Below are 14,020 nucleotides of genomic sequence, written 5' to 3'. Positions count from 1 at the left end.
TCAAGGCGAAGTGCATGATCTAACAAACGACCCTACTCGTCACTTGTGGAGTCGCGGAATCAAACCGGAAATAAGAAACTTTATCCCACATGACATGCTCCTCGCTTCTAATCTATCTATCTATCTGTTTGTAATTTCACACAGCGACCAAGATATATAATCGCTACGAGTCTGTTTGATCACCGCAGCAACATCCCCTGCCACAAATAAGTACTGCGATGCCTACCACGTTCACAAAGGAATGGAATACGCCTGCGTACAAAGGCAAGACATCTTTTAGTACCGGTCTCTTCATCGATGGCAAGTTTGTCGACGGCTCAAAGGGCACAACGATCGAGTAAGTGCCAGGAGATTTTCATGTTTGCCAGCCACCTTACTGTACCCAAACTGTTATCTTATCGCAGCGTCATCAACCCAGGTTCGTCCCTGTCTTATAGTACCTGTTTTTCTTTCTCAGCCTCTCCTTTCCAGCAAACGGCCAACTCATCACCAAAATCTCTGAGGGCCTTGAGGAGGATGTCGACCTTGCTGTCGCGGCAGCTCAGAAAGCGTTTGACACAACTTGGGGATTGAATGCTTCAGGACCCAAACGCGGCGAGCTTCTCTGGAAGCTTGCACAACTGATGGAGACCCACAAGGAAGAATTGGCAGCGATCGAGGCGTTGGATAACGGTGCGTTTTCTGCCTCCTATTTGAAACAAATCGGAGTTGACAACGAAACACAGGCAAGACTTTCGACTGGGCTCTGGGAGTTGATGTAACGTTCTCGATCAGCGTCATCAAATATTTTGCTGGGTGGTCAGACAAGATCTCTGGACAAACTCTCGAGGTACGTTTCTTAAAGAACCGCTTTTTCGTTCTGCTCATCCCTTGTTGTAGACCGACGAGAAGAAGCTCATATACACGCGCCATGAACCTATTGGTGTCGTCGGACAGATCATTCCTTGTGAGTCTGACTACTCATCTCTTTCCTTCACCCCCATTGACATCTGTTTATCAGGGAATTTCCCTCGTAAGGCCACCCACCCTCTTACGAGGGGCCCCTAACTAATGACCTCTTGCAGTCCTCATGCTGGCCTGGAAAATTGGGCCTGGTATGTCCCGTGCCCCGTACACGTAACTCACTCTGACTTTCAACTTACTAGCTCTCGCAACTGGGAATAGCATTGTCCTGAAGGTAGATTATCTGTCGCTTTCCCCAATGTCTACTCACATTTTTCCCAGCCTTCCGAATTCACTCCCCTGACGGCCATCCGCATGGGCGAGCTCATTCAAGAAGCCGGCTTCCCTCCTGGCTCCGTCAACATTGTCACCGGCTACGGCCCAACCGTAGGCGCCGCAATTTCCTCGCACTTGAAGATTGAGAAAGTCGCATTCACCGGCAGCACCCTCGTCGGGAGGAAGATCATGGAGGCTGCTGCGAAGAGCAATTTGAAAACGGTTACGCTTGAGCTCGGTGGGAAGAGCCCAAACATCATCTTTAATGACGCAGACCTGGAGCAAGCTGTGAATTGGACGGCTCATGGAATTTTGTGCGTGTACCTGCCCTGCCGCCCGGCCCCCATGAGTCTGACTCTTGGAAATCATGCAGCTGGAATCATGGCCAAGCATGCTGCGCCGGAACTCGGATTTTCGTGCAGTCGGGAATCTATGACGAATTCCTTAAGAAGTTGACAGCAAAAGCCCAGGCTATCCGCATTGGAGATCCATTTGGTAAGGACGTTGACCAGGGTCCGCAGGTCTCGCAGATCCAATACGACGTGAGTTGCGTTCTTATAACGATAAATTACGAATACTAACCGCTCTTCGTGCAGCGCGTCATGGGGTACATCGATTCTGGCAAGGTCGAAGGTGCCAAGGTCCACATTGGAGGCGACCGCGTAGGCAACGAAGGGTACTTCATCGCCCCTACCATCTTCACGGAGACAAAACCCGACATGAGGATCGTTAAGGAGGAGATCTTCGGCCCCGTTGGTGTCGTCATCAAGTTCGAGGATGATGAAGACATCATCAAACAAGCCAACGATACTGGTTCGTCTTAGCCTAGAGTCAAAGGGCATTACTGATGCGTCCGGCTAGTCTACGGTCTCGCTGCTGCTGTATTCACCCAGAACATCAACCGCGCCATTGAGACTGCTCACAAGCTCCAAGCTGGTACCGTCTGGGTACGCACACCTCCTCTTGACTTGAGTCTTGCGTCGCTCATAACTCCTGTCTGCCTACAGGTCAACTGCATCAATCAACTCCACGCAAATGTGCCCTTCGGTGGATACAAACAATCCGGTATCGGACGTGAGCTTGGGGAGTATGCTTTGTTGAAGTTAGTGCCTCTCCCTATCCTCTTTTTTTAATCACGTTTTGACTTGATAATGTTAGTTACACGAATGTCAAGGCGGTGCACATAAACCTTGGCCACACTCTGTGAATCTCATGCCGCATTGAACCAGTCTGAAAGAAGTGTATATGTACAATAGTGTAAGAAGTCGTGTAAATGTGATCTTGAATGTATATCTCTGCTCTGTCCCACCCTTCCTCCCTTCAGGTGGTCACGCAGAATGCGAATTGCGATTCAACACGCTTGAAGCCTCTCAAATCCGTATCGGTCCACATTCTCATGACGAACAAAGGCCACCCAGTGCTCGAAAGGTACCCATGTGCAGATTGACAATATACATCGAACCACGAAGCCGCTATACATTGTATGAACAACGAAAAATATTTCATAACAATAGACGGTACGCTCTTCTTGGTGGGGTGTCCAACAGATGAAGATTCCCTACGAAAGATGGCACTGCTTCTGAAACTGGAAGGGCTATTTTCTTCCGTCCAATTGTAAGGTTCTTGAGCTGAAGGAAGTGTGGTCCGAAAAGCATCTCGTTCACCCTTTCACTGCCGACCACTTCATCACCTCTAAAGTGCGGTCCGAGATCAATGTTCAGTTCCGATAGCGTGGCAGACACGCTGTCAAGGGTGCCCTTTAGATGCTCTGGATGTAGGGAGTGAAGTTCCAGAGTATGGAGGCCGGTGTTGCCGGAGATGTCTATGTGTGCCTCTGCAATACAAAAATCAAATCGGATCCAGAAGACAGCAATTCAAGACTCACTTCCAAACGGATTTCTTCGTTTGGGCACGTCCTTTGACTTCAAAGCCAACTCAGTCAGTTTGTTTCCCTGTGACTTGAGAAATTGGGATATCTTTGTTGTATTATCAGCTGTAAGGGCGTAAACGAGGAAGATATCAGAGATTGAATGGTCCGGCGTGATGTTTGAGATCCAATCCAGGACCGGTAAAAGGCCCCTCTCAATTTTAACTTTCTGCAGTGTCGCAGGTGGGCAACGTTCGGGACAGATGCTTGAATCTTCAATTCGAGGGGAAAGATCGACGAATGTTAAGGATGGGAGTGAGCAGACGAGGTCAACCAGCTCTGATAAAGTGCCGAAATCACAGTGGAGAGTGAGGTCCACCACTTGGTGATAAGAGCCAATGATGTCACGCGCAAAGGTCGAAAGAGGCTCAGGAGAACGTTCCTTTGTGGACCCTTCTCCATCTGCAAATTCCAGTGAAAAGGAATGGAATGGAACGACGGCCAGCTTTGACAGTAATTGGACAAGCGATTTCTCTTGGGTACCCGTCTGACGGTTCGCATCCGCTGCGACGATTGACATAGACTTAACAAAGGGCGTGATGGTTGCGTTTGGAGAATGGAAGAGATCTCCGAATTGGAGGATACCGCGACCCATTGAGATGGTGACATCCGAGAAAAGTTGGCGGCGTGTGGCGGAAACCCATTGCTTACATACAAGGCTGCATGAGATGAGAGTGGCACAAGAGGAATCCAAACCCTCGTAGCAATTATCGATAAAGAGGTCGGTGATTTCAGCAGGGAATGAGGGCATCACTATTGAAGACATTTCTGTAGTCTTGGGGTGATGGTTGGATGCGATGGCGCGTGGTTTTCAAATTTGACTCGTTTAGCCACGGTTCAGACACAAGCAAAGGTCATATGACTATAAGGTTTGATCATGCTTTCTGTATTATAAATCGACCATCATTTGTAATACTATAAACGTTCTTGTCATCTTGAACCCTCAGATTCAAGTCTCGCCGCCGTCTGAGCTTCCTTTCCTGCTTCATCGTGAAGGCTTCAGCACAGAACTCTGTCATTTCTTAACGAACTCCTGTCCCGATCTTCTATGAACATTCCACAATACCTGGCTTTGGGCGTCTTTTCGTCATACTTCTTGGTGATTTTCGGGCTTTTCTGGTTGATTTATCAAAGTCTGCCTCCACCGAGCCCAAAGCAACCAAAACTCAAGATTGCAGCATTTACAGCGCTGACGATCGCATCCCTAACCCACACATGGTTCTGTGAGTCACTTTGCGAGTGTATACCACTTCACTTGGTTGAATTTCCACTCAGATATGTTCGAATATATTTCAGTAAGCATCCCGCAGGTTTCCATAGCTACTTAACTCACAAATCTCAGTGGAGTTTTGTTAAATTTGAAAGCCAAAACCTTCACAAGGGCGATATCGTCATAGAGCGCATATCGTCCTGGTTGCTCAATACGTCTCTTTTCGAAGAAGCATGGGCCTCTGTGTGCGTTGGTCCCCTCAATTGGTGGTGGAGCGAACAACTTTGTTTGTTTACCGTTGGCGCTTGGACGGTTTTCCTTGCGACGAAAGGTCAGCTGTGAGCCAGCTTCCTCTCATATGATCTGACTCTGTGATTACAGGACCCCAACATCATGTCAAGCACCTCTGGGCGTATATGCTTCTCGGGCAACTTGTTGCTATTTCAGTTGCCAGTAATCTCTTCTATATAGCTCTTCTTCTCTCTGAACCATCGCCTCTACCAAAAAACTCGCGAGCCAACCCTAGACTCTGGCTCAGCGTGCTCATCTCCCTTTTGAGCGTTGCGACGAGTCCCTTCACGAACGAGCGCACCTTCCTACCAAACCTCTTAGTAATGCATGCGTTACTCTTTTTACCTCTTCTGTGGACGCCGAAATCCCCTTCACGTTTTTCGCTCCATACGAGTATGTTGTACTTGATCATTTTTGTCATTTCAGCTGCCATCCGTGCACGGACCGTCATTGCCGCAACGGTTGTCTCAAACGATTCACCTTTCACAAACGCATGGAATATTCTTCATTCCCATCCTGCTCAATCGTCCATCGGTTGGGATGTGGTTTGGTCTACTCTTTCATTCATCACATGGACCGGCTTGTGCTCCTCTGGCAACAGCCAGCCATCGAACGCTTTTGCGATTCCGTTTATGTTCCTCGCTACTCCCTTGGCTTCCATCGGCATTACGGCGCCTTACGTTCTGATTCTCCAAAGTGTTCGACCCTTCGTGCCGAACACGGAATAAGGTACAGTCCTCCTTTTAATTTCATTCTATATGACCGAAATTATTACGTGCAGAGGTCACCAGTCTTTTGTTTTCTCCCGCAACGACAGTCAGACGTCAGGGGTATATATTTGTAACATGTAACTGGTCGAACTGTGAACAGTGACTATACCATCGTTTGGTCATTCAATTTGAAGATTCAAGAGCGCAGCTGCTGCATGTGATCGATGTCATTTTCGCTCGCGGCTCCATCAGTACTTTCATTTTCTCTCTACAGTTTACTAACCTACCCGTATGTTTTCAGCACAATTATACAACCCTGTCTCCGCACGTCGGAAAGACACCGGGCCGGTTTTAATATCGTCCCCAAGTAGCCCCAAGTCCAATCGATATCAAAATCAAAACCACGAGTCACATCCTATTTCCCCAAGCGGCCTTTTAACATTTTTGACATGTCTGGACTCTGACATACTTAAAGCGGGGTGGAGCTCTCCTGACTCACACCCTCATTTTTCTCATCGCCCCCTTCAAAACGTTACATTTCAGCCACCTTTGAACGATGCTTTCCGCTGGCGCGCTCATCTGGACCTCCTTTCGCCCCCTTTTGCGACTGTAAGTCGCAACGAATTATCACAGCTAATTCGACTGACTCGTTACCCAGCGTGATATGTACCGCCAGCGGGTTCGTCATCACGAAAGCCGACATTTTTCCTGCCGTGGCAGCCAGAGGGATGGGACAAGTCATCTTGAATATTGCGTTTCCATGCTTGATGTTTTCCAAGATTGTCCCAGCGTTTACTTCTCAAAATGTTCACGCCTTAGGTGTGCCTGCGTCTGAATGATTTGGCGCTGAAAATGTATTGCACACATACTCACTTGACGATCGTCTGCTAGGCCCGCTCGTTTTGGTCGCCGTTATCTACGAAGCGTTGGGTATGCTTTTGGCGTGGATAGTTGGTCAGATCTTCTGGGTTCCGCACCAGTTTAGATTTGGTATTTTGGTCGCCGGAGGGTGGGCGAATATTGGAGATATTCGTATGTTTCGTTCCTTCATGGAGTTTACGGCCTGACGCGTGATTTCTTGCGATGTAGCTACGTCCGTAATTATGAGCATTACTGGAGCGGCCCCGTTTCAGGGAACTACCGACCAAACTCTTGCTGTAGCTTACATATCGGCTTTCATCCTTGTCTTTTTGGTGCGGACGCCACTCATCCTCGGTAGCCGATGTTTAGACTTCTCCCATAGGTAACGCTATTTCCACTAGGTGGGCACCACCTCATTGCCATGGATTATGCTGGACTCGATATCGAGCCTGAGGAGGTGCAGCAAGCGATGCGCATCAAACGGCGCGGTTGGGTTAATTTCTGGGTACGGATGATACGCAAAGCATCTTTATCTACTACGCGGATGCGCAGCTCTGACTCGAGCCTGGAAGATACAACCAGAGACTCAGTTAATGGGGATGACGAACAATATTATGAAGAAAAAGATCCTGTCAACCCGGAGCGTCAGTGTCCGGCTGCCCAGCTACATGTTTCTTTCCACGATGACACCACAACCACTGTGCCAACGGAAGTTGGGATCGTGTCACGCATCAGTTCCATTGAACCGACACTTATCGGCGTCGAAACTCAACGCAACCATGTTATCGATACCGAGCTCCATCCAAACAACCAATCTATCCTCCCGACAACGTCAGTAACCACAGTCGACACCGCACTTTCTGAGTCCTTGCCACCACCAAGGAAGAACAGGCGGATCCGCGTTCTTCGAGGAAGCCGCGTCTTAAAATCATTCCTAACCCCACCATCAATCTCAATATTCATTTCTTTTCCCATTGCGCTTATACCTAGACTTAAGGCGTTGTTTGTTGAAGTCCCGGGGACTTATATCCATCCTGGCCCCGATGGTCAACCTCCCCTGGCGTTCATCATGGACACCTGTAATTTCATTGGCGCCGCGTCTGTTCCTCTTGGTCTGATATGCCTGGGGTCCGCTCTTGCCCAGCTTAATGTGTCTTTGAATCGTTGGAAGCATTTACCAGTAGGCGCAATAACTTGGCTGGCAATTGGGAAATTGTTATTGATGCCTGTACTGGGCGTCTTGATTTGCCAAGGGCTAGTCAAGGTCGGCGTTATCGCTGAGGAAGACAAGCTTCTGCGATTTGTTTGCATGTGCGGACGATTTATTTTCCTTTGCAGTGTCGTCATTGACTCTGTCATCTCAGATTTTTCTCGTGCCTTCCGACCGCGACCACTCAGGCAAGTTTGTCGTTATACTTCCGTTGAGGTGACGTTAAATTGTATTTTTAGGTATTCCTGACGCAAGTATACAGCGGTACAGGAAGCGCAGAGCACCTTTCTGCGTTTCTCATTCCCCAGTATTTCCTCATGTTTATCTCTATGACCGCCCTCACGGCGTACACGATTCAACTTCTATTTTAGTTTACATACATCATACGCTCCAGATTTATCGATGGTGCAATAAAATTAGAATTGACTCGGCGTAGAATTTTTGTCCGTAGAGGTACAAAAGGTCTTCCATTGTACCCTCCAATCCTTTAGAAAAGGGCAGTCCATATGAAGTCGGAATTCCCCTAGATGTTTCCTCCATACTTTGAAAAGGGATGTGAGGCAGGACGTGTTAAAAGATTGAATGCTCAGTTACTCGATATCCAAACAGTGTTGCGATTGACCTTGGGAAAGGTTCACAATATTTTGAATTTCGCCAACCAACGCCAGTGCGGAGCGATGTGACCCCGAACCCTCCAAGCATACATAAACGTGTATAACAAACCTCCAACGAATACTGCAATGACACTGACGAGACCTGCCCAACGAAATTCTGAAGGGCGAGCTAGTCCCATAGTCAGAGCGTATTTTGTCATGTCAAATATGTTCTGAAAGCCCAAGATCAGCTATGACGGTCGCTAAACAATGTTCGCATACCTGGAGAATATATTGGAACGATGTCAGTCTATTTTTTCGTGGATGCGACTCAAGTGACTCTTGCAAAATTTGCAATTGAGTGAGATCGAATATCCACAGACCGATCCTAGAAAATGCCATTCCTGCCAGATATCAGCAACCAAGTGCCCGTCTTAGAAATAAAGTTTAGGGCACCTCCAAAAAGCAGAAACGCGTTCCACGTGGGAGTATGAGTTGCACCGATCGGAGCGCCAACGTATAACGCGACGACTACGGGAATGAGGCACACAAATTCGAACCTGGTGCATGAGGCGAGCAAAACTGAAAATCAGATTCCAATAAGATGCCTGTCAACTGACCATATCGACCATGAGCCTGTACGGACAAGTCCCAATTTTGAGGATATAATGGGGAACAACAGAGTCCCGGTCAATCCAGCAACAGTGCAAACCGCACGCTGTCCTGCAATAAATGGGTCAGTGTAATGATGTGCGTCTTTGAGGAAGGTGAGCATCGTTCCATCAAAGGAAAGGACCTGGAATTTTTTTTAAGCTATGACTTTTCGTCTCCATCAGAATGACAGACTGTAAGGTAGATGCTTGCGATGGATAACGATGCTACAAAAGCTTCAGTCCACATTCGAGAGAAACAAAATTCCGAAAAATTCACTATAGAATACTGGTAATTTCCTGAACTCCTCGAAGTCGCAGATAATGTCCCGAGGGTTGATGAAGTTGAGGAGGCGGTGATGCCATGAAGTGGTTCTTGCATCAGCTGGAGCAACTATCGGCGCTGCATCGTTCCGGGCCTCTGATGTGCGGTCCGACCACAGCTCAGGAAATCGATGATATGTTGCGCCAGTGAGGTACATCTAACCGCATGACCCATCTATTAGTAGAAAGGAGAACAACAATCCGGGTACGTACCTCTAGAAAGAAACTCGCCCCGGTCATGCAAACGAGAAATGATGCGGTAAACGAATAGCTGACTCCCGCAGATAGGGCCGAGACGAACAAAGGCGATAAGAGGTCGCAGAGAAGATCCTGGATATTGCGATTAAGGGTAACTGGCTGAAAGGTCATCATACTTACGATACGACGCAGCCAAGTATTTAGCTTGGTTAGACGCTGGGAAGAATCGCTGCCAATAGTAGAGGCCCAGTCACGTTCAATACATATTGTCGAGCAGACTGTGGAAACTTTCAAAATAGCTCCAGAAATGACTACCCCTACGAAAGCGGCAAGGGGCGGGCCAACCAAGTCGGGAGAACCGCGGCCGAGCGGTGTCAAGAAGAAAGCCATGAGCACGGCGTATATAATGCCCATACTGAATTTCTGGCCGACAGTCGCACACCGAATGACAAGGAGGCGATTGTATTTGTCTATGACACCCCCAACGGACCCGGAGAAAAGTATTCCAGAGCCAGTCACGCAGAAGCCGTAGACAGAAGCCGGAAGTAATGTATTGGGAAATATCCGGACGAGGAAGAGGTAGACAGCAAAGTTGATACTTCTTTCCCCCCACGCGCTGCAAAATTCAAGTAAAAAAGAAAGAAAGAAGGAGGTACGTCAGGAACCTACGAGCAAAGGCGGAGCAGGGATAACATAATGAGCCCTTTCGTATCAATTTTGTTAGCGTCCGAATCGACTGGCTGTAGGACATCGCCTCCATCAACAGGTAGCCTGGAGCTCGCGCCAACTTCCAAACGACATTCCTGCGTCAGCGCTTCTGGTTGTTGCATTTGATTGAGGTTTGAAATGGAGTGTAAGTAGAAGTCATTGACATGACAGAAAAAAAGCTCCGACCATATCAATGTTGTTTGTCGCAGCATTTCCTTTAAATTTGTCATCATTCCGGTAGAACGCCATTGCCGGTATCACAGAACCATGACCTCTGCCCAACCTCTGCCAACATTCCCATTGGAAGTTCATGTCGAAATACTCCTCAAAGTGGCTCAAGGTCTCTGAACCTTCGCCTTACGTTCTCCACGTCGAGCTTGCGCGGTTTGTACCATTCTCGTTGTAAAAAACAAACTGTTGACTTGCGAGTAGAGCCCCAGTGAATGCCTTCTCGACCGAGTACGTGTGCAAACGACCTTTGTAGTCTGACTACAGTTTGACTTTGGATTTAAAGGTTCTGGACGGCCTATGGAAAGCTCTTCGACTCTCTTGTAGAAGATGGCGTCGATTGCAGGGCGCTGGTTGTCTCTTCCGCCTTTCCGAAGATTTTCACAGCGGGATTGGATCGTGCGCGTTGCCTCATTGACCCCTCTCTGAACTTCGTTGACACCTCCCATTAGTGAATGATGCCAATTCTCTCGGCGGAAATGGAGTAGACACATCCCGAGATAGTGCCAGAGCTTCGTTCGCCACAAGGAACGAGATGATTCGGTTCCAGCGTGCGGTTGGTGCTCCGGAACGAGCTCCTTTTCCCGTGATTGTCGCCGTCCATGGCCACGTCATAGGGCTGGGCGTTGACATGATTTCGGTGTGCGATATTCGGTATGCAGCTTCTAACTCTTCTTTTGCTATCAAGGTAGAACTACGCATTATTTCCTGCCTTTTCTTTATCGCTCATTCCACTTTCTCTCTAGGAAGTGGACATCGGCCTCGCACCTGACATCGGGTCTCTCGCCTTCTTACCAAAGATAACAGGCAATCACTCTCTCATTCGCGAACTCACATACACCGCCCGAACCTTCTCTGCGGCGGAGGCAGAGAAGATAGGACTCTTGTCAAAGGTGGTTGAAGGGGGCCGCGACGAGGTTGTCAAGGCCGCATTGGAGCTGGCCAAGTTCATTGCGACAAAGAGCCCTGTGGCCGTTTCGGGATCCAAGCATCTCATCACGCACTCCCGGGACCATAGGTTTGTCTTACTCCAATCAGTTAACAGGGTCACTGAAGGAAGTTTGATAGTGTACCAGAGAATCTGGCTTATACTGGTGCTTGGAACGCTGCAGCTCTCATGACTAAGGTGTGCTGACCTGTTTTCCGCATATCATATCGGTTTGATACCTCTGAATAGGATATCTCGGAGAACTTGCGAGCAACAAAGAAAAGGGATGCAGCGCGCTTCGCGGCTTTAAAAATCCCTTCAAAACTCTGACCGGCTTTCAAGTGCTATGCATGTACGGAATATTCATTCGGTTTTGGCATAAGTAATATCATCATGGAGTTCACCGGAGTAACCCTCCCAAAGATGCCACTTTTCTCTCAGCAACATGTGCATGAAAATTCTTCTATGTGAGCTTGGGCATTCAAACACCCGACTACCACTTGTTGACCCCGACTGTGAAAATCAAGCATTGGGCAAATTACGCTGGATATCCCATTTCAGTGCTTGGCCTTCCCCGAGGACTTCTAGGTCCGCCTGTGTTGCTCGCCGTTATCTGCGAACTAGAGTAGATTTCCTACCCTTGTTGGAGCAGGAGGAAACATTCCATATATTAAGGCCTATTGATTCGACGATGATTAGGTCAGCTCATGGTTCTGAAATATGTCAACTTGCTGTGAGCACTCTCCAAAACACGAGCTGTTAATTTCTTTACTAAATTTCAATTGAATAACCCAGGGCCCAGGGCGGATCCCCGTAACCACCACTGGGGCGACGTTTACATGTGGACGTGCAGGTACATTGATACCACATTGATGGTACTGTGGATACGTAGAATCACAAGATTGAGATCGACGCCGATTGACACAATTGGAGGATACTTGGGCTAGCGGTGAAGAGTCGTCTGGAGTTGTAAAATTGGAAATTGGAATGTGATTTTACGACAAGCAAGGCCCTGTTGATCCTGAATCCATCCTCGTCCATTTTTGGCCTCGCCATTCTCCGCTCACCGTCACGCGGAAGTAAATTGTGGGTAGCTTTCCTGCTCTGGCTTCCAATGTACTGGGCCCCGTTTTACACAGATTAAAACCCGTCGCAGGACTTTCATTATAAAATCCCCATTAGGAGAATGGGGAAGTTGTAGGTAATTTCGTACCCCAGATCCTCCGCAATTCGATGATGCCCGTGACAGCCGTGATAAACCTTCTGAATCGACTTCTACGCCCCATGTGAACATCTTCACATGGCGAAGGTAAATACTTGAGTCGCCATATAAACCCCCTTTCAGCAATTCGCTTCAACATTTACGTCTGGACGTCGTCGCTGTGCCCCATAATGTCTGCCCCCGAGGTTCAACTTCCCAACCCCTTCACGCCGATGGCTTTCTTGCCACCAGACTTGGCGTTTCACTTGACGGTCTGCACACATATCGTTGTAGGAACAACTGCGGTTCGTTGGACTCTTTGAATGCCTATGACTTATCTTACTCCTTATCAAAGGTCATAATCTGGGATATAATCAATAACCTTTCAGGGGATTACAGACTCCTCTTCAAGCACAAAATTGGTCCGGCAACCATTGCATATATCATTTCAAGGTAGATTCTTTTTTTTGCTCTTCACATTTCTAGTCCAATTGAAGATCGTCCAGGATTAGTACCCTTATATTCGTCCTCTCGACGTCTATTTTTCTCAGTATGTACTTCACTTGACTTTTCCAGTAGTCCGATGTTTACATTCGCCGTCAGCATTGCCCACCGGAAATTGCACAAAATTCGATAAAATATTGGACGCATTTTTTCCGGTCTCCGTCCCTGCCTCTTCCCTTCTTTTCTTTTTCCGAATGCGGGCCGTTTTTGCTGGAAACAATTTGATGGTTGCTTCCGCTTTCTTCCTTTGGCTCGTGTCATTCGCGGGAACGATGACGGTGGCGTTTGGGGTAGAAGGTATCAACATCGGTCCAACAAATTATTGTGTCGTATCGTCCGCCAAGTCCTACATCGCGTTATCTGGGATACTTCCATTCGTCCACGATACATTCGTCCTCTTATCGATTTCCTGGAAGATGATGATGAACACGTATGAGGACAATTCGCTCAAAAATGGGTTTAGGACGGTAGTCTTTGGCGATTACTTGCCCGCTTTTTCAAGGGCATTGCTGCAGGATGGCCAAATGTATTATCTGTGAGTTCAGCTCGCCATCATACTTGAACGTCGCTGATTCGTTTTTTCGTTCAGTGTAACGGTCTGTAGCAATTTGCTCGCCGTCGTCATGGTTTATATGCCCGTTCCCATTGTTTATCGCACGGTTTTTAGTTGCCCCAACACCGTGTTGATGAACATCATGGCATGCCGTGTTTATAGGAACACGAAATTCGGTCTCTACAAGAATTCGGTGGCCTTGTCGACGAGCAGATACACCTCGGAGGACCGTAGCGGTCCTACTATCCCCCTCGCATTCCGGAACGTTGCTTATTCGTCGAAAGAGTCGCACACGCGCCCGTCTTCGTCTGGTCATGGCATTGAGGTTACCAAGACCGTGCACCACGAATATGATATATCCGCAAAGAAGATGCGAATTACGAATGACAATTTCTAGAAATACAGTACTTATATCTGTAGTACTAAGCAGTGTATCTTTTATCGTAAATGAAACCAAATGTTTGCAACTTGAAGTTGAATCGAGAGCTACCAATATACTACATCGAAGTCGGAAAAATAGGAGGATGTGGGCGGGTAGATACAAGTGGGATTACTGAGCTGTACAGATCTAGATAGGGGTTGTAGGATTCCAATAGTATACGTTATACCAATGAAGTGGAAAGAGGGACGGCCTATAAAAGGATATATCTACATAATTGCTTCAAAATGAAGCTCAAAAGCGAAGACTTGACCAAGAAGCGTATAA

General features: G+C 47.7%; 7 protein-coding genes across 7 annotated transcripts; 5 read left to right on the top strand and 2 right to left on the bottom strand.

Moving 5' to 3' along the window:
• Positions 1 to 218: 218 nt before the first annotated feature.
• Positions 219 to 2,514, top strand: LACBIDRAFT_191009 (NAD-dependent aldehyde dehydrogenase; the record flags this gene model as incomplete). Its single annotated transcript, XM_001883187.1, has 14 exons — positions 219 to 337; positions 405 to 418; positions 472 to 672; positions 726 to 829; positions 880 to 946; positions 1,001 to 1,012; positions 1,065 to 1,094; positions 1,146 to 1,177; positions 1,225 to 1,532; positions 1,592 to 1,760; positions 1,815 to 2,031; positions 2,080 to 2,165; positions 2,226 to 2,320; positions 2,377 to 2,514. The coding sequence occupies 14 exons, from the start codon at positions 219 to 221 to the stop codon at positions 2,423 to 2,425; spliced, it is 1,503 nt and encodes a 500-aa protein (XP_001883222.1). The 3' UTR covers positions 2,426 to 2,514.
• A 206-nt stretch (positions 2,515 to 2,720) lies between these two features.
• LACBIDRAFT_300539 (uncharacterized protein) lies at positions 2,721 to 3,911 on the bottom strand (the record flags this gene model as incomplete). The annotated part of the gene is made up of 2 exons (XM_001883066.1): positions 2,721 to 3,052; positions 3,104 to 3,911. 2 exons carry the CDS (start codon positions 3,909 to 3,911, stop codon positions 2,721 to 2,723), a joined length of 1,140 nt encoding a protein of 379 aa, XP_001883101.1.
• Positions 3,912 to 4,092: 181 nt separating this feature from the next.
• LACBIDRAFT_294714 (uncharacterized protein) lies at positions 4,093 to 5,532 on the top strand. Its single transcript, XM_001883186.1, has 5 exons — positions 4,093 to 4,368; positions 4,421 to 4,440; positions 4,488 to 4,686; positions 4,737 to 5,375; positions 5,428 to 5,532. The coding sequence occupies exons 1-4, from the start codon at positions 4,194 to 4,196 to the stop codon at positions 5,372 to 5,374; spliced, it is 1,032 nt and encodes a 343-aa protein (XP_001883221.1). The 5' UTR covers positions 4,093 to 4,193; the 3' UTR covers position 5,375; positions 5,428 to 5,532.
• Positions 5,533 to 5,912: 380 nt separating this feature from the next.
• LACBIDRAFT_300537 (auxin efflux carrier transmembrane protein) lies at positions 5,913 to 7,798 on the top strand (the record flags this gene model as incomplete). The annotated part of the gene is made up of 7 exons (XM_001883185.1): positions 5,913 to 5,965; positions 6,015 to 6,175; positions 6,248 to 6,388; positions 6,446 to 6,549; positions 6,600 to 7,528; positions 7,582 to 7,615; positions 7,667 to 7,798. The coding sequence occupies 7 exons, from the start codon at positions 5,913 to 5,915 to the stop codon at positions 7,796 to 7,798; spliced, it is 1,554 nt and encodes a 517-aa protein (XP_001883220.1).
• A 263-nt stretch (positions 7,799 to 8,061) lies between these two features.
• LACBIDRAFT_300536 (putative iron transporter) lies at positions 8,062 to 10,022 on the bottom strand (the record flags this gene model as incomplete). The annotated part of the gene is made up of 8 exons (XM_001883065.1): positions 8,062 to 8,253; positions 8,303 to 8,424; positions 8,477 to 8,580; positions 8,641 to 8,816; positions 8,867 to 8,898; positions 8,951 to 9,152; positions 9,208 to 9,808; positions 9,862 to 10,022. 8 exons carry the CDS (start codon positions 10,020 to 10,022, stop codon positions 8,062 to 8,064), a joined length of 1,590 nt encoding a protein of 529 aa, XP_001883100.1.
• Positions 10,023 to 10,210: 188 nt separating this feature from the next.
• On the top strand, positions 10,211 to 11,386 carry LACBIDRAFT_300535 (Delta2-dienoyl-CoA-isomerase; the record flags this gene model as incomplete). Its single annotated transcript, XM_001883184.1, has 7 exons — positions 10,211 to 10,284; positions 10,333 to 10,359; positions 10,415 to 10,527; positions 10,581 to 10,816; positions 10,875 to 11,146; positions 11,197 to 11,254; positions 11,306 to 11,386. 7 exons carry the CDS (start codon positions 10,211 to 10,213, stop codon positions 11,384 to 11,386), a joined length of 861 nt encoding a protein of 286 aa, XP_001883219.1.
• Positions 11,387 to 12,448: 1,062 nt separating this feature from the next.
• Positions 12,449 to 13,711, top strand: LACBIDRAFT_300534 (uncharacterized protein; the record flags this gene model as incomplete). Its single annotated transcript, XM_001883183.1, has 5 exons — positions 12,449 to 12,562; positions 12,613 to 12,710; positions 12,764 to 12,807; positions 12,861 to 13,296; positions 13,351 to 13,711. The coding sequence occupies 5 exons, from the start codon at positions 12,449 to 12,451 to the stop codon at positions 13,709 to 13,711; spliced, it is 1,053 nt and encodes a 350-aa protein (XP_001883218.1).
• Between the last annotated feature and the right edge of the window lie 309 nt (positions 13,712 to 14,020).

Source organism: Laccaria bicolor, genomic scaffold, assembly GCF_000143565.1.
Source record: "Laccaria bicolor S238N-H82 LACBIscaffold_19 genomic scaffold, whole genome shotgun sequence".
Taxonomy (NCBI): domain Eukaryota; kingdom Fungi; phylum Basidiomycota; class Agaricomycetes; order Agaricales; family Hydnangiaceae; genus Laccaria; species Laccaria bicolor.
Note: the sequence above shows the minus strand (reverse complement) of the source record. Positions and strands in the feature narration are given on the sequence as shown.

What these genes read in the sequence shown, in the direction of transcription:
- LACBIDRAFT_294714 (XM_001883186.1), top strand. Translation starts at nt 4,194, where the DNA reads ATGAACATTCCACAATACCTGGCTTTGGGCGTCTTTTCGTCATACTTC. An exon ending in CCTAACCCACACATGGTTCT is followed by an intron (nt 4,369 to 4,420) that starts GTGAGTCACTTT and finishes ATTTCCACTCAG; the next exon opens with ATATGTTCGAATATATTTCA. An exon ending in GGTTTTCCTTGCGACGAAAG is followed by an intron (nt 4,687 to 4,736) that starts GTCAGCTGTGAG and finishes CTGTGATTACAG; the next exon opens with GACCCCAACATCATGTCAAG.